Source organism: Sciurus vulgaris (assembly GCF_902686455.1).
Source record: "Sciurus vulgaris genome assembly, chromosome: 17".
Classification (NCBI taxonomy): domain Eukaryota; kingdom Metazoa; phylum Chordata; class Mammalia; order Rodentia; family Sciuridae; genus Sciurus; species Sciurus vulgaris.
Window position 1 is genome coordinate 41,902,386 of NC_136478.1, and position 24,541 is coordinate 41,926,926.

The window sequence follows — 24,541 nt, forward strand, 5'->3', positions numbered from 1 at the left end:
CTTCCATTTTCTTCTGGGCATCTCCTCCTGATCGGCACATCGCAGACTTAGGATGGCAGACCGACGTTCCCAAATCCTCCGAGGCAACGCCTGCCTGGGTCCACTTTGCACCGGATGGGACTAAGCAGCGAGTGGCAACGTGAACATTTTCCTGAACCTACTGGCGTAGCCTTAGAGCATCACCTCAGTCCGCGGAGGAGGAAGAGCGAAAGACTTTTGGCTCGCTTCGGTTTCCGTAGCGAGGGGGCGGGGCCCGGAAGAGAGCAGGATGGCGGCGCTGGACAGTGACAGCGAAGAGGACCTGGTCAGCTATGGGACGGGCCTGGAGCCTCTGGAAGAAGGTGCGGACCGAATTAGCAGAACCTGGAGAAAATAGGCCGGGGGACCAGGATTCGGGACGACAAAGTGCAGCGTCGTGCTGGGCCTTTGCTCTCTTGCAGTGGGCGCTGGGAACAGCGACTAGGGAGGCGTGCGCTGCGCTCTCGGGGTCTCACGTTCTGGGGGGAGCACAGACCCAGAAGGTTGAGAGATACAAAAATGATGAAACAACTCGTGTGTGAATGGGTGGTGATCAAGCAGTCTCTTCTTCCAAAGGGACGTTTGCGCTCAGTCTTGAAACTAAGGAAGAAACCAGCCATGGGAAGACGGGGGAAAAGCCTTTCAGGCAGATGGAACAGCAAGTGCAAAGGCCCTGCTGGGGCAGCCAGTTTAGCAAATTGAGGAACAGGTAGTCTGGTGTGGGTGGAACAGACAGCACGAGGCATAAACCAGTAGAAGGTGATGTCAGACCGGCAGGCAGGGAACCACTGGAGGGTTTTACACAGGGAGGGATGTGTACGTGTTGGTATTGGGAATTGAACCCAGGCCCCTTTTGATTGAGCTACATACCCAGCCCTTTTTATTTTTTATTTTGAGACAAGGTCTCACTAATTTGCTCAGGGCCTCACCAAGTTGCTGAGGCTGGCTTCAAACTTGGTGATCTTCCTGCCTCAGCCTCCCATTACTGGAATTACAGGCATGTGCCTCTGCACCTGGCTCTATTTTAAATATTATTCCACCTTCTGCTTGGGGAATAGTCTGGTTGGGAGTGAAAAAGAGCTAAGCAGGGAAATTAGCATTTTAAAAGGTCTGGAGGGCTGGAGATGTGGCTCTGTGGTAGAGCGCTTGCCTGTAAGGCTTTGGGTTTGATCCTCAGCACCGCATATAAATAAAAGATTCATTGACAACTAAAAATATTAAAGATAGAATAAAATAAAAGGTCTGGAGACAATATGGGATGGACTGGAGACTTAACCATGGTGGTAGTAAGCAGTGGTCTGTGTGGGATATGCTTGGAAGGCAGAGCTGACTTGCTATTGGAATGTAGGGATGAGGGCAAGATGAATCAAGGTTCTCGTCTATGTTTCTGTTGTGTTCCACCCAATAACTTGATTCGTTCAGCAAAATATGTATTGAGTGTCCAAAAAGGGCCAATGGCAATACTATCCCTGTGGGAAAGACAGAATAAGTACGGTGAAGTCCTTGGACCAGGTATTACTTGTGGATTTTCTATTAGTGGGGTTCTCTTCCCTCTTTGCCACACTGACAGGTTGTTTGTTGATTGTACTTCTGGGAATGTTCCACTGATGCTCCTTTTATTACATAGAGTTTTAATCATTAGAAGATTCTGCCAAATACTAACTCTACATATTTACTGGCTCTACATATTTACTGACATTCTCTCTCTCTGTCTCTCTCTCTGTCTCTCTCTCTCTCTCTCTCTCTCTCTCTCTCTCTCTCTCACTCTTTATCTCTCTCTAGCTCTGTCTCTCTCTTTATATATGTACACACACATATATATATATATATATATGTTTTTTTTTTTTTTTGGTAGTGGGTATTGAACTCAGAAGTACTTAACCTCTGAGCCACATCCCCAGTCTTTTTTAAAATCTCGTTTAGAGACAGTCTCGCTAAGTTGCTGAGCCTGGTTTTGAACTTGTGATCCTCTTGCCTCAGCCTCCTGAGCCACTGGGATTATGGTGTGCACCAACTTGCCCTCTGCTTATAGAAGGCAGAGAAAGGTTAGTCTCCTGGATGCTTCTTAGTGTTTGAAGACAGCCTTTCTTTTCCTCTAAGACATCTCTGTTCCACACTCAACACCTCCAGTTCTGTGAAAAATTCAGTGTAAAGTCTCCTCAGCACTATTTGCAGAGCTCTTTTCCATACAGGCCAGACCTTGAGTAGAACAGGGCTATCACTGGTATTACATCATTCTGGACTGTTCTTTATTGGAGACTCTTCTTCACTGGAGAGTTTCAAATCTAGTAAAGAATAAAATCATAAAGTTTTGCAAGTTCTAAAATGTGTGATATAGATGAGAAATATCCTATTCAAGCCAATCTGAGATTCTCAGGAGGCAGGATGAGGGTCCTGTAAAGACTGGTTAGAATTTAGCTATGCAAGAGGAGAAGGGTTAAGGATGCCTGTGTAAAGGTTACTTCAGCCATGTTAGGCATCTGTTCCTTTCATTCCTATGTTTCTGGTCTCACAGCTATTTCCTTGTGAAGTGACATCTTGTTAAGTCATCAATTATTTAACCTTTATTTTTCTAATTCTTCTCTTTCTCCTCTTTTTGGGATGAAATCCAGGGTCTCTACGACTGAGTTACATCTCCAACCCTTTTTATTTTTTATTTTGAGACAGCTCTATGTTGCCCAGGCTGGCCTTGAACCTCCCAAGTGTCTGGGATTATAGGTGTTCATCACCACATCAGGCCCCATCCCTTTTATTTTATCTAACTATGCTGCCAGCCTCAAACTTGGGGATCCTCCTGCCTCACCCTCCCAAGTAGCTGGGATTACATGATTGTCTACCCACCATGCCGGGCTCTAGTTCTTCTTCTTTTGATGGTGCACAAAAAATTTGAAATGAAGGTTTTTATTCTAATCATGCATTTCAAGTGGAAGGAAGGGACATTTGTAGATTTTTTTTTGGTCTGGTCTAGAAACATCCTTTAATTTCTTAGTATTAACTTTTTTTGAGGATTGATCATTGTTTTCCTGTTTTTTTCTTTTTTTGGTGCTGGGGATTGAGTTGAGGGCCTCCTGTATGCTAAGCACACACTCCATCGAGCTACATCCCCAGCCCAATTCATTGTTTCCCAAGCACTTTGAAGCTTAAATGCACTCTGACTACATTTTACAATATAGCACACTATAACAATCACTTTTAGTCTGTCTTTGAAGTTTTAGTGACAGGTTAGACAAACATTGATAGAGGAGGGCCTCCACACCTAAATTAAAGTCACTGGTCCTGAGAGAAAGGTTTATTTGTTAAGAATTAGCCAGGGGACTGGGGTTGTAGCTCAGTAGCAGAGTGCTTGCTTAGCACATGTGAGGCACTGGGTTCGAGCCTCAGCACCACATAAAAATAAAGGTATTGTGTCTATCTACAACTGAAGAAATATTGGGAGAAAAAAAAAAAAAAAGCCAGGGAGCTTAGTGTCGGTGACCAGCATGAAAGGAAAAGGGCACCAGTACTTACCTGTTCTTTCTTAAGACATTTTCACTTGGTTCCAGAATTCTCATATCCAGCTTATCCTGTACCCAGATTAATTTTAAGGCTGTTTGCCTCCTTGGTGCTGTGACTCTTATGCCTAAAACTACCTGTGATTTCCATCACCCAGAGCACATACCATACACCCTGCAGCACCATATTCAAGATCCTCCACACCATCTGCTCTTCTGGTTCCATCTTACACTTTTCCCTGCTTCTCTAGTCTGATTGGACTGCTTTCTCAAGGTACCTAACAAGCTACACCCGCACCCCAACATCGCCTTATTATACCTCCTCTTTGCTGATGGGTGTTGATGCTTCTGTTGGAAATCACGTCTTTATCTGCAGCTTTCTAAATTCTGCTCTTACCAGGCATGATGATACATACCTATAATTCCAGCTATTCTGGAGACTGAGGCAGGAGGATCACAAGTTCCAGGTCAACTCTGTATCAAAATAAAATTTATAAAGGGCTTGGAATCTAGAATGTACAAAAGACCCTGGGTTCCATCCCCAGTTCTGGGACAAAAAAAAAATTCCGTTCATTCCTAAGGGTGGCGGATGTGGTCCTTCGTGTTGTCAGAAACATGCAGTACATGCAGGTCTCTTCTGTTGGGCGCTGTGTTTAGCTTTCCAGTCCAGGGTCTAGAACCAAGATGCTCAATGCAAGACCTTCAGTAAACTTTTGACCACAAGTAAGTAAGGGACAGTGTGGGTGGCATACCTGACCTGGGGACAGAGTTGAAATCTGGTTCAGCTTTGTGCTTATTAAGTGCGGACTCCAGGGCAGTTACTTAATCAGTATCCTTATCATTATATAATAAATGAAATAATTTATCATATCTGATATGGAAGGAATTCATTGTTATTATTAGCAGTAATCACAGCAGGGCGTAGCTAAAATGCCACCTCCTTTCTGGAATTTTCCCATCACTGTGGTTAGAAGTGGCGCCTTCTTAGGAGCCCTGTGGCACCTAGTTGGCCACACTGGTTGACCTTCATCATCTGTTGCCATAGGTCCCACTTAGTTGTCTGCAGATTGTATCTCCTTTTCTAGATCAAGAGCAGGAGAGCAGAGCAAGAATAGTACCTAGCCCTGGTAGGACCTGTCCTTACCTTAGCCCAGGTGTTCTCAGCTGGGGTTAATTAGCAATGTCTGAGCTTGGTGTGGTGCACACCTGTAATCCCAGCAAGTTGGGAGGCTGAGGCAGGAGAATTGTGAATTCAAAGCCAGCCTCAGCAATTTAATGAGACCCTAAGCAACTGAGTGAGACCCTGTCTCAGAATAAAATATAATAATGACTCAGTGGTTAAGTGCACCTGGATTCAATCCCCAGTACCAAACAAACAAACAAAAAATTAGCAATGTCTGGAGATATTTTTTGGTTGTTATACTAATTGGGGTGGCGGGGTGGGGGAAGCTGCTACTGGCATCTGGTGATGTAGTCCAAGGATGCTGCTAAATATCCTAAAGTGCCCAAGATATTGCATCCACAATGAAGAATTATCTAGCACAAACTCTCAATAGTGCTGAGGTTGAGGGCTGGGGTGTGGCTCAGCGGACGAGCACTCACCTAGCAAGTGCGAGGTACTGGGTTCCATCCCCAGCACCACATAAAAATAAATAAATAAAATAAAGGTATTATGTCAAACAAGAACTAAAATATAAATATATATAAAAAATACCATGCCAAGGTTGAGAAATTCCAACTTAGCCAACAATCATGAACAGTTGCACGTGTGGTAATGGAGTGTGTACTGTATTTCTAAGAAATGGTGAAAATCTTGGATTAGGGGATCCAAGTTGTAATTTGGTTCTTTAGGGTGAAAAAAAGACATTGCAGCTGATATTCACTGAGCTTCACTATAGTCAGGTACTGTGCTCATCGGTCTACACACTTAATCCTTATTATCATTTTATGAAGATGGGATCCATTGTTATCTTCATTTTACAGTTTTGGAGACTGAGGCTTAGAGAGATTAAGTAATTTTCCCAAGACCACAATACTAACAAATAGTGGGGTAGAGGGATTTGAACTCAGATTTCCTGATTTTCAAACCTGAGCTTCTGTCCACCCTGCTACTGTTAAGGTTATACTCCAGGAATGACCTGGACTTTCATAAGCCACAAATAAGAATTTAGGACTATGAGGCTGGGAAGCTCCTTTACTTTTTGTCTTCTATTTTTTGTTCCCAAAGTAGGAACAGCTGGGCATGGTGGCACATACCTATAGTCTCCAGTACTTAGGCTGAGGCAGAAGGATCACTAGAGCCCATGAGTTCAAACCAGTCTAAGTAACATAACAAAACCACATCTCAAGAAAAAAAAAAAAAAAAAAAAAAAGGTAGAAACTGACTTAATTATTGTCGTTAATAGTGGTCTATGTGCCCATGTGCTCCTCAACACATCTTATACATTGCATGTAATAATGATAATAATAGTAATAGCAGCTAGCAATTTTAAAGTATTTATGGTGTGCTACTTTTTCTTTTTTTTTTTGGTACTGTGGATTGAACCCAGGAGATCTTAACCACTGAACCACATCCCAGCTCTTTTATGTTTTGTTTTTTTTTTTTTTGAGACAGGGTCTCACTAAATTACTTAGAGCCTCAGTAATTCCTGAGGCTGGCCTCAAACCTGCTGTCCTCCTATCTCAGCCTCCCAAGCTGCTGGGATTACAGGCGTGTGCCACCATGTCTGGCATGTGTGTGTTGCTCTTCTTGCTGAGAATTTTATAGACAGGCATTATTTAATTTGCACATTCTAAGAAATAGCCATGTCATTTCCTTTCTATAGATGAGGAGATTGAAGCACTAGGAGGTTAAATTGACTGAAGTCTAGCACCAGTGAAGATGGAGTTGGCTTTAAGATGCACAGCACTGTGACTCAATTCCTTTCCCTTAATTAACCACTGAACCTATTTTCTGTTCTTTGAAAACAAGTTGTTGTTTTAAAAATTTTTAAATAAATTCAGAATCCTCCAATTTTAATTGGAGTCAATAAAATTAGGCAGGAATTTTTGACATATACTTGAAGCCATAAATCTAAGGAATTTTTAGCCTAGGCTAAAATGTATTAAATGCCTTTTGCTTGAATAATGTAAAAACCCAGCTCTTTTCGACAAAGTTGTGAAAGGAATAAGCTTAAAGAACCATAACTGTGAAATAAAGAAATTCACAGAAATCAAGGAAACCCTTAAGACTTGGGGAAAATGGAGCCAGGTGTGATGGTGCACCTGTAATCCCAGCCACTCTGTGGGTGGAAACAACTGAAGTATGAGGATTGCAAGTTCGAGGCCAACCTCAACAAATAACGCCACTGTCACTGTAGCATGTTGCCTTCTTCATTGCCAGGAGGTTTCTCTCCCAGTTGTTAGAACACCCCCAGTATAATTTGTTTTTTTTCCTATAAAGGAATTTAATGGGAAAAGCAGGGCATTTTTGATACAAAATTTCTAATGTAAACTTAAATATAAAAAAATATAATATACTGTTCTCTGAACCATATAAGCTAGTAAAGTCTAGAGAGAGCAGCTTAATTTAAATGGTTATATTTGAAGTCATAAGAATTGAACAGCTTGGTGTCAAGAAATGAAGTTTTCCCTGAAGTCTTTCTAACTCACTATTATCTTCCTTTTCGTTCAAAAAACATTTCTTTTTCCCTTCAGGTGAAAGACCAAAGAAGCCAATTCCTCTTCAGGATCAGACTGTCAGAGATGAAAAAGGAAGGTATAAACGATTTCACGGAGCCTTTAGTGGAGGGTTCTCCGCGGGGTACTTCAATACTGTTGGCTCTAAAGAAGGTATGATCTCTCTACTCACAGCTATTCCATTGCTAAAGCAAATGGCTTAAATATCATAAGATTTCCCTCTCCTGGCTTTTCAAGTAAAGTTCTTCAAATGTTTTGTGTGTACACTGTAGATTTTATATTCTTTGAATGTTTGTTTACTTGCATGTTGTTCATTGACTGCAACCTGAAGATGAAAGTTGTTGTTTTTGTTGTTCTGAATGTTTTAGTTATGCATAGTAGTTGGGTTAATCCGGACAAACTTATACATGTATGGCATTCTATTTCAATTCATGATCCCCCCCTTTTTTCCTCCCCCTTTCCCTCCTGTGCTCCCTGAGTTTTTTTCCACTTTGGAGAAAAGTGGATACATTCTAACCAGATGATTAAACCATAATAATGACTTTGTTTCATACTGTGTCTGGCCATGTACAAAGTACCCTCACAGGGATTCACTGAATTAATCATTGATTGTCTCACCTGACTCAGTGACTAAGGAGGACAGGTGCCATAGGTGTTTTATAGATGGGGCCATCAAGGGTTGGGGAGGTTAAGGAGTCAGTCTTGCATCATAGCTATCTGGGGAATCACCAGTGGCTCTGTTGACACTAGGGACCTCAGCATGACTGGTTACTACTTGCTCTCCCTCTAGAGAAAAAAGTCACTTAAAATTTTCACATATAATACAAATCATTCCATATTGTTTAAGGTATTGTACATGTTCTTTGTTGTTGTTTTGTTTTTGTTTTTATTTTGGATACTAGGGATAAAACCTAGGGCCTTGTTCATGCTGAGCAGGTACTCTACCACTGAGTTACACCCCCAACCCCATATTGTTTCCTTCCCTCCCTCCTTTCCTTTCCCCTTCCTTCCTTCCTTCCCTCCTTCCCTCCTTCCCTCCTTCCCTCCTTCCCTCCTTCCCTCCTTCCCTCCCTCCCTCCCTCCCTCCTTCCCTCCTTCCTTCCTTCCTTCCTTCCTTCCTTCCTTCCTTCCTTCCTTCCTTCCTTCCTTCCTTCCTTCCTTCCTTCCTTCCTTCCTTCCTTCCTTCCTTCCTTCCTTCCTTCCTTCCTTCCTTCCTTCCTTCCTTCCGAACCCAGGGGTGCTCTACCACTGAACCACACCCTCAGTTCTTTTTTGTGTATGTATGTGATGCTAGGGATTGACCTCAGTTCTTTAGATTTTTTATTTTGAGACAGGGTCTTGCTCAGTTGGTGATGGTGGCCTCAAACTTGCAATTGTTTTGCCTCAGCTTGCCAAGTAGCTGTAAATTGCAAGTTTACAGGTGTGGGCCACCGTGCCTGGCAGAATTTTCTTTCTTTTGTTTCCAGTTCTTACAGGGAGACCTCACTGTATTCACTAAGATCCGACAGCAGGGACTCTAAGGATTAATAAGAACTTTGTTTGCATAATTATGTCTATATAAGCAGTGTGATGGGTGGTAGCTGAAAGTTTATAGTTATTGTGGTGGACAAATGGGGTAAACAGCAGGGGATTGATAAGCAGTAAAGACTGCCTCACAGGGAAACAGATATCCTCTCTGAAAGTTTATAGTTATTGTGAGTTTCAAGTCTCTATATGTTACTTAAGTATTTAATTATAAACCAAAATATTATATAGGATCATAAAGTTCTAAACTCTTTTTTTTTTTTTTCTAGGATGGACACCCTCTACTTTTATATCTTCACGACAGAATAGAGCAGACAAATCTGTTCTTGGTCCTGAAGATTTTATGGATGAAGAGGTGGGTGCTCAAAACTAAGTGCCGATTCAGTGGTGGGATAAGTGTGATTGGTTGTTGTAGTATCTTCCCTCTCCCAGAAAGTTCAATGTATGATTTCCTCTGTGTTCATAAGGCTTTATCTTTTAGATATTTGCACTGTAGTGCCCTGTACATCAATGGATCTCCTTCATCATAGCAGCATCTTATACTGAGGCTAGTTTCTGAAGTCAAGAGTATAAAGATGAAGTCATATACAGGCATATTTACTCAAAAAGCACCAGTTTTCCCCAGAGCACAGTATTCATGTGCTCAGCCTGTGGTTTTCCACAGTAACTTGTACACATAGTGCAGTTTAAGGAACAGTGAGCAACTAGACTAAAATTAAATGTCTCTCACCTTAAATCTTAGGCATGAATTCATCCATAATAAAGATTAAGTAAAATAAATAAAGCAGCATGCTGTAGGCTTCAGGGAAGAGGAGAGGGAGGTCTCTTTTGTCTTAGGAATAACATAGAGTTATAAGGAAACCCATCCCACACAGCAAGAAGACTAGATGTCATAGGCCCCTGGCTCTCTTCTAGTCATCTGCATGTCAGGTCCTCGTACACCTCTCCTCATGGTTTCAGTGTGGCTGCAGTAGTTTCGGTTGGCACATCCAGTGTGACATTATCCAGTAGAAGGAGGTCATTCTTCCTGGTAACTTTTCCTGAGAGTAAAGAAAAAAGTTTTTTGGTGTATTTTCCTCATATATGCTCAGTTTGATTATTTTACCTGCCCATTCCTAAACCTGTCCCTTGTAAGGGAAACAGGACCAAAGTGACTGCCTTAGATAAGACAGGAACCCCTACTCATTAATGCCCTCCCCAACACTGGCACACCACTCCTGAAGTGCTTGGTGACCTGGACAACCTCAGAGCTCTGCAAAGAAAGAGGAAGGGGCAGTGGATGTTGGATAGGCAGCCACAGCATCTGCTCCAGAAAATGCAAATGGGCTCCAGGCCTGGCACATAGGCCCTTACAAGTGCCTACTGTCTGAGTCTAGGCTTTGCCCCTTCACACTGATCTTTGAAATATTCTTGAGAAGACCTTGCCCTCTACTTCCTGTCTTTCCAGTGTGGTGGTGTCTGTTGTGCCCCCACTGAGCAGCCATTTTCCAGCTGTGTCCTTGGCTATTAGCCTTTCATCATGTGAGGATAAGATTCCTAAGTCAGTGTGAAGTCTGTCACTCTGCTGTTCTTGAGCTAAACTTTGTGGTTTTAAGTTTTCTTTAAAGAAGAAATAAAGCTATGTGATATATTATGTTTAACCACTTTCCATATAATGTAATTGTTTCATATTCTTTTAAAGGATCTTAGTGAATTTGGGATAGCACCTAAAGCAATTGTTACCACAGATGATTTTGCTTCAAAAACCAAAGATAGAATACGAGAGAAGGCCAGACAATTGGCAGCCGCTACGGCCCCTATTCCTGGAGCTACTCTGCTTGATGACCTCATAACACCAGCAAAGTGAGGAAAATTTAATTCTGACTCTTCTGCTCTTGGCATCAGTGCTTTGCATATGTGTGATTATCTTAATTAGGTATAGTTTAGTCATAAATAAGAGAAATCTTCTGAGACTTGAAGTCTAAGTGGAAATAGATTTTAAATAGGTGTGGTGGTGAATGCCTATAATCCCTGCTTCCTGGGAAGGTGAGGCAGGAAGATTGCAAGTTTGAAGCCAGCCTGGGTAATTTAGTGAGACCCTGTCTCAAAAAAAAAAAAAAGGAGGAGGGCTGAGGATGTAGTTTAGTGGTGGCTTCCTTCCCCCACCTCCTTAGCCTTATGGGCTCTCCCCTGTCTGCCTCATTCTACCCTCTCTTTCCATATACCTCCTTGTTGTGCTTCTGGGCATGTGGCCTGATATGGCAGCCACAGATATTTATGGTTTCCCAGGCCATATGCTTGACAAGGACTATGTACAGTCCCTGAGTGCCCATCCCAAAGGCCTGGGAGAGAGGACATCTGATTGACCTCCGCATTTGAGGTGTGCCCCCTCCAAGCCCAGCCAGCTGTAGCTGGAGCAGCAGGACCTTGTTGTTCTAAAGGGAACCAAGGAGGAGCATAGACAAGACAGGGAGCTGGGCCAGAATTCAGAAGTCGCTTATTTCATACTGTTGCTAATGTTGTAAAAAGAAGTTAATTTTTGGGGGGTAAGAGGGAGGCAAAAATGGAGGAAGGAGGGACTGACTGTATAGAGGGAAGAGAGGGGTAGGAGGGGTGAGGGGGAAGGAAAAAATAACAGAATGAATCAAACACCATTACCCTATGTAAATGTGTGAATACACAAATGGTATGCCTCTACTTCATGTACAAACAGAGAAACAAGATGTATCCCATTTGTTTACAATGAAAATAAATTAAAAAAAAAGAACTTAATTTTCTATGCTTGATATCTTAGATTATCTGTTGGTTTTGAATTACTAAGAAAAATGGGTTGGAAGGAAGGACAAGGAGTTGGTCCTCGTGTAAAGAGAAGGCCACGCCGACAAAAACCTGGTATGTATATTGATCATCATTAATTCTATAGCATGCTTTTTGTTTGTTTCTATTTGTTTTTTATTTATTTTATTAAAAAAATTTTTTATACATGGATATAGGTGATAATGTCTGTCTCATTCTACCGTCCTTCACATTCCCACCACCCCACCCCTTCCCTCACTTCCCTCTGCATAATCTAAGGTTCCTTCATTCTTCCCTACCCACCCCCCACTGTGGATCAACATCCACTTATCAGAGTAAATGTTTGGACTTTGGTTTTTTGGAAGTGACTTATTTCACTTAGCATGATATCCTATAGTTTCATCCATTTATCCGCAAATGTCATCATTTCATTCTTTTTTAAGGTTAAGTAATATTCCATTGTGTTTATGTACCACATTTTCTTTATCCTTTCATCTGTTGAAAGGCATCAAGGTTGGTTCCATAATTTAGCAATTGTAAATGGAGCTGCTATAAACACTGATGTGACTGCGTCACTGTAATATGCTGATTTTAAGTTCTTTGGGTATAAATGGAGGAATGGAATAGCTGGGTCAAATGGTGGTTCCATTTCAAGTTTTCTTAGGAATCTCCGTAGTGCTTTCCAAAGTGGTTGCACTTATCTGTGGTCCCACCAGCAAAGAATGAGTGTACCTTTTTCCCCACATTCTCACCAACACTTATTATTGCTTGTATTCTTGATAATTGTCATTTTGACTGGAGTGAGATGAAATCATAGTTTTGATTTGCATTTCTCTAATTGCAAGAGATGATGAACAGTTTTCATATATTTGTTGATCATTTGTATTTCTTCTTCCATGAAGTGTCTGTTCAGTTCCTTAGCCCATTTATTGGTTGGGTTATTCCCATGCTCTTGGATAGGCAGAATTAATATTGTCAAAATGGCCATACTCCCAAAAGTGTTATACAGATTCAATGCAATTCCTATTAAACTCCCAATGAAATTCTTCATAGAAATGGAAAAAGCAATCATGAAATTCATTTGGAAAAATAAGAGACCCAGAATAGCCAAGGCAATCCTTAGCAGGAACAGAGAAGCAGGAGACATCACACTACCAGACCTTAAACCGTACTACAGAGCAATAGTAACAAAAATGGCATAGAATTGGCACCAAAATAGCCATGTAGACCAATGGTGCAAAATGGTGTTTGACACAGAGACAAACCCATACAAATATGGTTATCTCATACTAGATAAAGGTGCCAGAAATATACATTGGAGAAAAGATAGCCTGTTCAACAAATGGTGCTGGGAAAACTGGAAATTCATATGTAACAAAATGAAATAAACCTCTACCTCTCACTGTGCACAAAAATCAACTCAAATTGGATCAAAGACTTAAGCACCAGAGCAGAGACCCTGTGCCTAACAGAAAAAAAAAGTAGACCCAAATCTTCATGATGTCAGCTCAGGACCTGACTTCCTTAACAAGGCTCCTAAAGTGCAAGAAGTAAAATTAAGAATAAATAATAAATGGGATGGATTCAAACTAAAAAGCTTCTTCTCAGTAAAGTAAACAATCAATAATGTGAAGAGAAAGCCCACAGAATGGGAGAAAATCTTTACCACGCAGACGTCAGATAGAGTACTAATCTACAGCTTGCTTTTTAATGGCTATGTGTTATGAAAAACAAAATTTTGGGGCTGAGTGGCATACTTTTTTTTTTTTTTTTTTGTACTGGGGATTTAGCCCTAGGATCCTTAACCACTGAGCCACTGAGCCACATCCCAAGCCTTTTTTATCTTTTATTTTGAGACAGTCTTGCTAAATTGCTTAGGGCCTCACTAAATTGCTGAGGCTGATGCTGTCCTCCTGCCTCAGCCACCTGAGTCCCTGGGATTATAGGTGTGTACCACCACACCTGGCTGCTTTTTATTTTGTATTTTATTTTATTTATTTATTTTTGAGGTATTGGGGATCAAACCCAGGGCCTTATTCATGCTAGGTAAGTGCTCCATCACTGAGCTAAATCCCCACCCCTTTTAATTTTATTTCAAGACAGCCTGCCAGGCTGTCAGGAGGCAATCCTCCTGCCTCAGCCTCCTAAGTAGCAGAGATTATAGTTGTGTGCTACTGTGCTCAGCATAATATGCATGTAAAATTAAGCCTTTTTATGTATAATGCACAAGAGCTTCCTGAAGCATGGTAGTAGTTCACATTCCCACCAGCAGTGTGTGAAAATTCCTACTTCCTGTGTCAAAGTTTAGCATAATTTTCTATTTTTCCTTGTCCTCAGTCTCCTCAGCTGGATTGAGTGAGCTCCCCAAAGGTTGCAGCTATTTCCTTTGGTTCTCCCTGGTGCTGGTGCAGCAGTGGTTACTCACTGTCAGGGTACAGGTTGGGTGCAGGTATAGGTCACAGTCCCCTTGTGATCTACGCTGATCCTCAAGGGCAGCCATGTATCTGGGAAGAGTGTCAGTGAGTTGGGGTTTTTATTTTCAGTTGCTCATGACTAATGCCCTTTGAAATCTCTTTTATAGACCCTGGAGTAAAAATCTACGGCTGTGCATTACCCCCTGGAAGCTCTGAAGGTTCTGAGGTATTGGTTCAGTAGAACCTGTTACTTTACAATCATGAAATTTTAAGGACAGAAACAACTTTAAGAAATAAGTCACATCCCATTACCATGAAACACTCATACTCTAAAACAGTCATGGTTATGTCAGGTGATGTTTTCAGCAACACGCCATTAGCATAGGTATCCCATGTCTATTTAGATTCTTTAAAAAAACTTTTTTTGTAGTTGCAGATGAATAGCATGCCTTTATTTTGTTTATTTATTATTTTTTCTATGTGGTACTAAGGATTTAACCCAGTGCCTCACACTTGCTAGGCAAATATTCTGCCCCTGAGCCCCAAACCCAGCCCCATGTTCAGGTTCTTTTAAAATGGAGTTGTTTGCATTACTATCATCTGTTCAGGGATGTGATTTAGTCATTTGTACCAGCATAAATGAGAGTTTGGCAATTGTTCTGTTTGGAGTTAATCACTGCATTTTAATATAGTATTTCATGGGTTTACTCTGTGCCATGCAGTGACTCACATTAATTCCACTTTAAACATGGATATAGGAAGAAGATGATGACTACTTGCCTGATAATGTGACCTTTGCACCCAAAGACGTCACACCTGTGGATTTTACACCTAAGGATAATGTACACGGACTGGCTTACAAGGGCCTGGATCCCCACCAAGCACTTTTTGGAACTTCAGGAGAACATTTGAATCTTTTCAGTGGAGGATCTGAGGGGACCAGCAATCTTCTTGGAGATATTGGACTGAATAAAGGAAGAAAATTGGGAATTTCAGGCCAGGTAAAAGTGTGTGTGTTTTTTAAAGGCAGAAACACTGACAAATGAGTGTACTTTCCATGTTATACTTACCTCAAAATCTGAAGACGTTGACGTGGTTATGTTTTGCATAGAGATTTGCAATGCACACCTTCCTGACCCTAATAATGTTCTTGGTGGGTTTGTGTGTTGCTGGGGATTCAGACTGCTTGTCTACCCTGGAGAGGCCAAGCATAAAATCACTCTTACTGTTTAGGTTTAGTGATCATCTAACTTCAGTTGGCTTCTCCAAGTTTATATCTAAATTTTACTACCTCTTACACTCTTTCCTAGTGCCACATGCCTTAAATCAGGAACCCAGAGATAATTTTTATTTGGAGACATGCTTTGTACTTTTGGGAAGTTTGAGAGCTTTTACTGATTGCCCGTCTTCTTCAAATCGTTCCGTAGTTTCTTTCTTAAAATGTACTTAGAAAATGTTTGCTTTGTTATTTCAATATTACTTTTACTTTATGTGCATTTTCTGCCAATTCTTAAAACAAACATGAACTTATCGGAGGCTGTCTCCCACAAAGATTAAGAGATTTTATGGCTGCTATTAGATTGGTAGTGGTCTTCAAACCCTGGCCACTAGCACTGACTTGAGGCCACAGTGATTAGGAGGTGAACATTTCAACCTTTCTTCTCTTGGTGGCCCTGTTTCTGCTCTGCTGAATTGCTTTGCTGTGTTCACCATTCCTCTTCTCATGCTGGACCATGACCCATGGCTACTGTGGGGGCTGGAGGACAGCTCCCACACTGTAGATGTGGCATTTACTTCTGGTCACTTTTTCCTAAGACGCTTGAGGCTGCATTAATCTGGGGCTCCCATTTTGCTTCTCTCTTGGTGATCCTGAAGTGCTAATGTATTGTGATCAATCACATCCTTGAAGTAGTTAGTTTTATCCTTTGATACAGATATACACCCTGCTCAGTTTGAACCCTGTTTTTTGAAGGCTTTTGGTGTGGGTGCCCTAGAAGAGGAAGATGATGATATCTACGCCACAGAAACTCTATCCAAGTATGACACTGTTTTAAAGGATGAGGAACCTGGAGATGGACTTTATGGCTGGACAGCACCCAAGCAATACAAAAGTCAGAAAGGTAATTCCATGATCCACAATTAATGGTAGGACCATGTATAAGGATCTTGGAAACAAGAGATTGAAGGACTGTACTAGACTGCCCATCTCCATGGAGTAGGGGATTACTGATCAGAGATGTAGGATGAGAAAAGGAGGGGAGAAGAGAGACCCACTGTGGTTTGTAAGAAAAAAGTAGAGTTTAGACAAGGCAAAGGCCAAAACTGGCAATCAAATTGGGGCCTTTGTGGGGAAGGAGAGGTCTGGGATCAGAGATGGAGTGAATGTGTGGACAGGTGCCCATGTTGCTGGTCAGAGCTGGCAGTGGGTAAGTGGGAAGCACTTGGAGCTCAGGGAACTGGGTAGGCGGCCAGTGTAGCCCAACTCAAGTGGCAGGTCAGAAGGCCAGGTATGGGACCAGATGACAGGTACATCTATAGTAAAGAGCGTGGCGCCAGCCTGCTTCCCTGCTTGAGCCCCTGCCACTTAAGGGGTTCTCACTGATGTCAGAGATGGACATGTTTCTATACAAGGTGAATCTCAAGTCAGAGTTTATGGTGATTCAGATCCTATTATTAAATTAATATTTCAGTTTATCTTTCCAGAAATGGTACAAGAGGGTAAACAGTGTGGAGTTAAAGTATCGGTAGCATGTACTTTAGAGTCAGTCAGACCTGAATTTGGATCCCATCTCTATTGCCCAGCTCTGTAGCTGTGTGACCTTGGGCAAGGGTCCTAACTTCTCTGGGCATCAGAATTCTCCTCTTTAAAGTGAGGTTAAAATCCATTCTGGAGGTTGTTGATTAACAACATAACTAGGCATAACTGGGTGTCTGGCACACAGACCCACAGACTGAATAAATAGCACCTGTTATTTCCTTGGTTATAGGTACAACAATAACAAGTAAGTCAGGAGGTGAGAACTGAGATAAAGCAATCTATTCAGACATGTTGGCTACAGTCAGATAAAGTTTGATCTAACTCTTGTCAAATATATCTCAAGGGTTGAGAATGACGCTCAGTGTTTGAGTGCTTGCCTAGCATGTGTGAGGCCCTGGGTCCAATCCCTAGTACCCTAAACACACACACACACACACACACACACACACACACACACACACTCACTCACTCACCTCAAATCTCTCCAATTTTCATGTTGAAGTAATCTAAATATTACAGAGGAATATATGAGTGTGAGCATCAGCTCTCAAAGACATGTCTGCTATACATTTCTAGAAGAAAAAGAACTGGTGTACACAGTTTTTAAGTTTATATAAGGTTAGAAACAAAACGCGGGACAGTCTGCCTGAATTCTAGACCTGGCTCTCCCCATTTATCAGCTGCAGCCTTGGGCAACTTATGTACCTCTCTGTGCCTCCATATCCTTGCCTGGAAGATGAGATGACTGTGACATACCTAGCTTATGGAGGTGCTACTATACATAAAGAGCTAAGAACAGGCGGCACAGAGCAAGCTCTGTATAAGTGTGAACGGCCACTAGTGTCATCGCCACGTAAAGAACCTATGGTTTGGGGCTGGGATGTGGCTCAGCGGTAGAGCACTTGCCTACCACGTGTGAGGCACTGGGTTCAATCCTCAGCACCACATATAAATAAACAAATAAAATAAAGCTATTGTGTACATCTGCAACTAAAAATATACATATATTTATGTATATATTAAAAAATATATAAAATACATATGTACATATAAGAATCTATTTTTTTACACAGAACACCAGATGATATGCACACCAGGGTTAGTAGGCATTACCTCAGGGTGGTAATTAGGCTACTTTTGCTTACTTGTAGTTTTCTGATTTTTCTACCAAGATCATAAATAATTTTCATAACTTGAAAGATGATGACATATTAACACTAATATGTTATCATACTATATTATTATATTATAATTATATTAAATATATAATTGCATGCTAATTATTCATATTTTACATTATGTAGTTATCAATATATTAATACTTTTAATATGCATGCTATTTATATTATTTAATCATGTAATATGTTAATTATTATTTTTTTCATTTTTTAAAAATTCATTTTTATTGTAAACAAATGGGATACATCTTGTTTCTCTGTACATGAAGTAGAGGCATACCATTTGCGTAATCATATATTTACCTAGGGTAATAGTTTTTGATTCATTCTGTTATTTTTTTTCTCCCCCCCTACTCTCCCCCCAATATGTTAATTATTAAGTATACTTAGAAACTGGTAGGGGAATGAAATTGATACTATTCTGTATATTAATCCCAATTAATTATTAATCATATTAATTATAGCAATAATTAATATATGTAATTAACTAAATCAGTATATAAATTCTATAATACTTAATAGTATATAATAACATACATATTTAAATCTGCCTTTTTGTGTGTGTGTGTGGAACTGGGGCTCAAACCCAGGACCTCACGCATAATAAGCAAGCACTCTTCCACTGAGTCTCACCCTCAGCCCCTTAAATCTGCCTTCTGAGCCAAATCTTTCACCTTTTGCTTATATAGCACCCCTCCTCTGCGGAGCCTGGAGAGCACCTCCCCTGAGCTCTGGAGCTTCCCCTGTATGTCTCATCTTTGTCCCTTCTCCCACCCCCAAGGCCACAACGTCTATAGTTTTGACCGCATGGTTGCTTTCACTATCTTCATTTTACCCAACAACCTCCTTGATTGACTTTTAAATTGTTCATATTTTTTCCATTGTCTGTAGGTCATAATGAATATTCTTGTGGCTCTATCTTTATATACATTTGTTACTTCTTCAAAATTCTTTAGAATAAAACAGTGAAAGTGAAATATTTGGATTTTAAAAGAATACAAAATTCCAGGGAAGTAAAATTTAATCCCAAATTGTCCTCTAGAATTTTAAGAACTAAGAGAAAAGTTCAACTCACTTGAAGTGCAAAATGATTTTGTGCGGAGGGTAATTACATGGTGGTGCTGTATTATCAACTGCTCAAAACCTTAGCTCACCTGCACTGTGGGGTGGGCATGCTTTTGGACTGAACACTTAGCTTAGGTAAGTGTTCAAGGTTGTCCTGTAGAAGGGGCTTTTGGGTATAAAAAATGCGGCTTGTGTAAATAGACCTTTTGCCATAATCACTTTGTGCAGTGAGTCCTTGAGAATCAAAGTACCTTTGTCAATGAGATTGTCTCCATGACTAGTTGACAGTCCCCAGCTCTGGGTGTGGAAGGCGTTGGTCATTCAGTTTCTTCAGTTTGTGATCTTTATCTCCTGTTAGAATTTCATTTGTGAAACAGACAAAGTACCTTTTAAGTTGTGCTCAGGTTAGATTACCGGCTGACCTGATTATGTTGTCTTTTGTAACTTACTTGGATTTGTTGCTAAGGAAATTGGGGTAGCCACCTTGTGGGGGTTCTTTACTTGGTTTTAGAGATTACTCTCACAGCTAAGGTTTTTTAATTTTTACCCATACTTGTCCTCTTAATGGTTTTTCTTGAGGTTTTTACTTCATAGAGTTATCTGTAGGCTCAGGACCTAAGGTCTTTTGTCTTGGGAGGTCATATCCTCATGTCTGGGTAATTAATCAGCCATGGGCGGTACAGGCTGGGCCACCAGTCACTGTGTCAACAGAGGTGTGAGGCTTTCTGTGCCATTCTGTTTTCTCCTTACTGCTACCTTATAGTGATAACACCTATGACATGTATAATTTATGTTCTTGGAGATAAGGAGCTCGTGTCTTTTGTCTCACTCTAATTGCCTGTACTTCTGGAATTAATCAATTACATCATTTTTGTAGAATCAGAGAAAGATCTTCGATATATTGGCAAAATTTTGGATGGATTTTCCTTGGCTTCTAAATCTTTATCATCTAAGAAAGTAAGAACAACTTTTTATTTAAAAATTTCTTTATTGATTTGGTCCTTAAAATATTTGCTACTGAGTAATCTGAATTATGATATTATTTGAAAAGATAAGGACATTCTGGATTCAAAAAGCAATAGTCTAGTTACTAGAAGTTGTCCAGAAAAACATGTTCTGCTTTAGAAAGGTCAATCAGTAGCAATGTTGTGTTCAAAATATCCAGTTGCTAATCTTTTAAAGTATTGGACACATACAAGCTGCTATTATTACCAGAAATGTCAAATAACATTAAGGGAGAATGTAAGGTTTTTACATGTATGAAGAGGAAGAGTAATTTTAAAATGGTTTGATGTACTCATTCAACTTTGGGTTCAAGGTTAAAAAGGATTGGGCTTCGGATGTTACTCAATAATAGAGTGTGTATATGCATAAGGCCTGGGGTTCTAAATAAATGCATACAGATAGGAATAAATCCCAGGCTCAAATAGCTCTCATCCAAAGAAGAAAATTCCATACACCAGTCCAGTGTGCACCTGGGCCTAAGTGCCATAGCCAGAAAGGGGCCAGGGCTTCACCTGCTAGAGTTCAGAGTTGACTCACTTCCCACTTTCTGGAAGCTACAAAATCTAGAAAACAGCATACCTATAATTATAGCTGCTAGCAGGCTAAGGCAGGAGGATCACAAGTTCAAGGCCAGCCTAGGCTACTTAGCAACATCTGTCTTAAAATTTAAAAAAGTACTGGGAATATAGTTCAGTAGTCAAGCACTTACCTAGCAAATGGGTTCAATCCTCAGTACAAAAACCAACAACCAAACATACAACAAATCTAGAAGATAATCAAAAGATCTGTTAATATGTGTTTATTATACTGAGTGAGATACTGTTTAGTGCAATTATTTAAAAATATCTAATACTACCAGAAGATCTCTAGAACTGATAAATGAATTCAGCAAAGTAGCAGGATACAAGATCAACATTCATAAATCAATAGCTTTCCTATATTCCAAGAGTGATTCTGCTGAGAAAGAAATCATGAAAGCTATCACATTCAAAATAACCTAAGGGGGAAAAAAAAATACTTGGGAATTAATTTAACCCAGGAGGTTAAAGTTCTCTACAATGAAAATTCTAGAACTCTGAAGAAAGAAATTAAAGACTTAGATCTTAGATGATGGAAAACCTCCCATGTTCTTAGGCAGAATTAATGTTGTCAAAATGGCAATATGACTGAAAGCAATATACAGATTCAGCGCAATTCCCATAAAAATACCAATGACATTCTTCACAGAATTAGAAAAAAAAATCTTTAAATTTATTTGGAAGAATAAGAGACCCAGAATAGCCAAAGCAATTCTGAGCTAGAAGAGGGATGCAGGAAGCATCATGATACCTGATCTCAAATTATACTACAGAGCTGTAGTAACAAAAACAGCATCATATTGGCATTAAAATAGACATGAAGACCAATGAAATAGAATAGAAGACAGAGACAAACCCACATAGATACAGTCATCTGATATTTGACTAAGGTACCAAAAATATATGTTGGAGAAAAGATAGCCTTTTTAACAAATGGTGCTGGGAAAACTGGATAGCCATATGTAGAAGAGTGAAACTAGATCCCTGTCTCTCACCTTGCACAAAAATCAAATGAAAGTGGATCAAAGACTTAGAAATCAGACAAGAAACTTTGCAACTGCTAGAAGAAAATACTCCAATATATTGGTACAGGCACCAACTTCCTTAACAAGACCCCTGAAGCTCAAGAAATAAAACCAAGAAACAATAAGTGGGATGCCATCAAATTAAAATGCTTCTGCATAGCCAAGGGAGTGATTAAGAACATGGAGAGAGCCTATAGAAAGGAGAAAAATTTTTGCCAGCTATTCCTCATATTACAGGGGATTAATATCCAGAATATTTAAAGAAGTCAAAAAAACTTTACACCAAAAATACAAATACCCAATTAATAAATGAGCAGAAGAAACAGCTAGGTGCAGTGGTGCATGCCTGTAACACCAGCAACTTGGTAGGCTGAGGCAGAAGGATTGCAAGTTCTAGGCCAACCTCAACAATTTAGTGAGACCCTAAGCAACTTAGTGAGACCCTGTCTCAGAAGGAAAAAAGAAAAAGAAGAAAAGGATTGGGGATATGATTATGGTTTAGTAGTTAAGCGCCTCTGGTTTCAATCCCTGGTACCAAAAACTACACTAAGATTTCATCTCACTCTAGTCAGGATGGCAAGTACAAAAATACAAATAATAATAAATGTTGGCAAGGATGTGGGGGAAAAGGTACACTCATATATTGTTGGTGGGACTGCAAATTAGTACAACCATTCTGGAAAGCAGTAGGCAGTTTCCTCAAAAACTGGAAATGGAACCACCATATGACTCAGCTCACTACTCCTTGATATTTATCCAAATTAAATCAGCATACTATAGTGATACAACCACATCATTGCTTATAGCAGCACAATTCACAATAACCAAATTATGGCGCCAGCCCAGAGGCCTGCCAATAGATGAATGGATTAAGAAAATGTGGTATATATACACAATGGAGTTTTACTCAGTCATAATGGATAATGAAATTATGGCATTTGCTGGTAAATAAATGGAAATGGAAAACATACTGCCAAGTGAAATAAGCCAGACCCAGAAAATTAAGGGTTGAATGTTTTCTCTCATATGTGAAAGCTAGAACAAAATAAGTGCAAAAAGCAGGGCTGGGGGGAGTTGGATGTCATAAAGATGATAAGGAAGATCAGTGGAGTAGAGGTGATTGAGAGGGAGGTGGGAGGGACAGGAAAGGGGAGGAAATACAGATGAATTTAACAAAATCATGTTGCGTGTATATATAAATATACCACAGGGAATTCCACCTTTATGAATTGGTAAAAAGGACCAATCAAACATAAGTAAATAAATATGTGAAAGGAAAAGGTAGAGGGAGGAGAATGGGGTGAGGAAGGAAAGGGAAAGTCTAAGTCAAATTCCATACATGTATGATTTTGTCAAAATAAACTCAAATATGATGTTCAACTATAATGCTCTAATAAAAAAGTATATATATGTATATATATATTTAGAAAGGAAAAAAATCTAATGCTGAGCTGGGGATGTAACTCAGTGGTAGAGCACCTGCCACCATATATGAGGTCCTGGGTTCAATCTCTAGCACTACAAAAAAGAAAGCAATACTGTCTTTATCTGTTCTGCCATCATTAATGCCTTCAGAATTACAGACTTTCAGATTTCCCAAATATTTTTCAACTTCAGTTTAGTCAGTGTTTTTGTTTGTTTGTTTTTGGTACTGGGGTTTGAATCTTGGGGGTGCTCTACCACTGAGCTACCTCCGATTATAGGTGTACAACCCAATACCTGGCACTTTGTCAGCTTTTCAATTAAAAATACTTTGGATCAAAAAGAAAGACTTTAAGTTTCAACTTGGAACTGGACATAGAAAAAAGAATTCTGAATTTAAAAGTAACTAATTTGAAGATATTATTTTTTCCAAAGTCTCAAATCATACTTTTCTAAGTTTTCTGCTTTGCAGTGGGGCAGTTCTGCATGTGGGCCATTATACTGTGTTATCTGTTATCATCTTTACTGTTCTCATCATATAACACATGCATCGTAGTATCTATATGTAGAACTGGTCAAGGGTGACATTCAAATTGTGTGAACATTGAAACAGTGTGGTTCTGGTGACCCTCAGGGATGCTTACTGGACACCTGGCCTGGCCAATCCACTGTTGCCTATCTGCTGAATGTCAGCCTGGGAAGAGGTGGGGTTAACAATGCTCAGAGATAAAGGGTTTTTTTGATTAAATTTAACATGATCTTAATCTTTATTTTCTGGGTTTTATTTTGTTTCATTAAGATTTATCCACCCCCTGAATTGCCAAAAGACTATCGACCGGTGCATTATTTCAGACCTGTGGTAACTGCAACCTCGGAGAACTCCCACTTACTTCAGGTGTTATCAGAGTCAGCTGGAAAGGCAGCACAAGACCCAGGGACACATAGTAGGCACCAGCTGAATGCCTGCAAGCGGGCAGAGTTGCTAGGAGAGACGCCTGTTCAAAGTATGTATCATGGAAAAGATTGAAATCATTACATTTAAAACAATTATTCTCATCAAAGTCAAAATGAAAAGGTGTGTTTTTTGCCCCCCCTTTTTTTTTAAGTGCTGGGAATTGAACCCAGGGCCTTGAACATGCTCTACCACTGAGCAAACATCCCTAGCCCTTTTTTTTTTTTTTTTTTTTTTTTTCAGTGCTGGGGATTGAACCCTTGTGAGGCAGGTACCAACTGAGCCATATCCCCAGCACCCCCAGCCCTTTTTATTTTTTATTTTGAGATACAGTGTTGCTAAACTGTCTGGGTTGTCCTTGAATTTGTGATTCTCCTGCTAAGTCTCCTGAGTAACTGGGATTACAGGTGGGCAGATGTATACCACCACACCCAGCTTGGAAAGTTGTGGTTTTCCCACTGCAGTTCTTTGCGTGCTTTTGTATTCTCAAGTTGTAGGAATAATGTTACTTATTGTCAGCAGCATATGGCCAGGTGTGGTGGCACATGTCTATAATTCCTGTGACTCAGGAGGCTAAGGTAGTAGAATTACAAGTTTGAGACCAGTTCAGCAACTGAAGAAGACCCTCAGCAACATAGGGACACCATATCTCAAAATA

The 24,541-nt window shown here is 40.2% G+C and overlaps 1 protein-coding gene across 1 annotated transcript in view; it reads left to right on the plus strand.

Annotated features, from left to right (window-relative positions):
- The first annotated feature begins 211 nt into the window (after window positions 1–211).
- GPATCH1 (G-patch domain containing 1) overlaps window positions 212–24,541 on the plus strand; it is a 44,102-nt gene continuing 19,772 nt past the window's right edge. Inside the window, exons 1-10 of the mRNA XM_079119898.1 lie at window positions 212–341; window positions 7,206–7,340; window positions 8,981–9,066; window positions 10,393–10,553; window positions 11,485–11,582; window positions 14,068–14,126; window positions 14,659–14,901; window positions 15,873–16,020; window positions 19,779–19,858; window positions 23,731–23,935. Of these exons, the coding sequence (XP_078976024.1) occupies window positions 269–341; window positions 7,206–7,340; window positions 8,981–9,066; window positions 10,393–10,553; window positions 11,485–11,582; window positions 14,068–14,126; window positions 14,659–14,901; window positions 15,873–16,020; window positions 19,779–19,858; window positions 23,731–23,935 (1,288 nt within the window). The 5' untranslated portion in view covers window positions 212–268. The remainder of the gene's footprint in view (window positions 342–7,205; window positions 7,341–8,980; window positions 9,067–10,392; window positions 10,554–11,484; window positions 11,583–14,067; window positions 14,127–14,658; window positions 14,902–15,872; window positions 16,021–19,778; window positions 19,859–23,730; window positions 23,936–24,541) is intronic.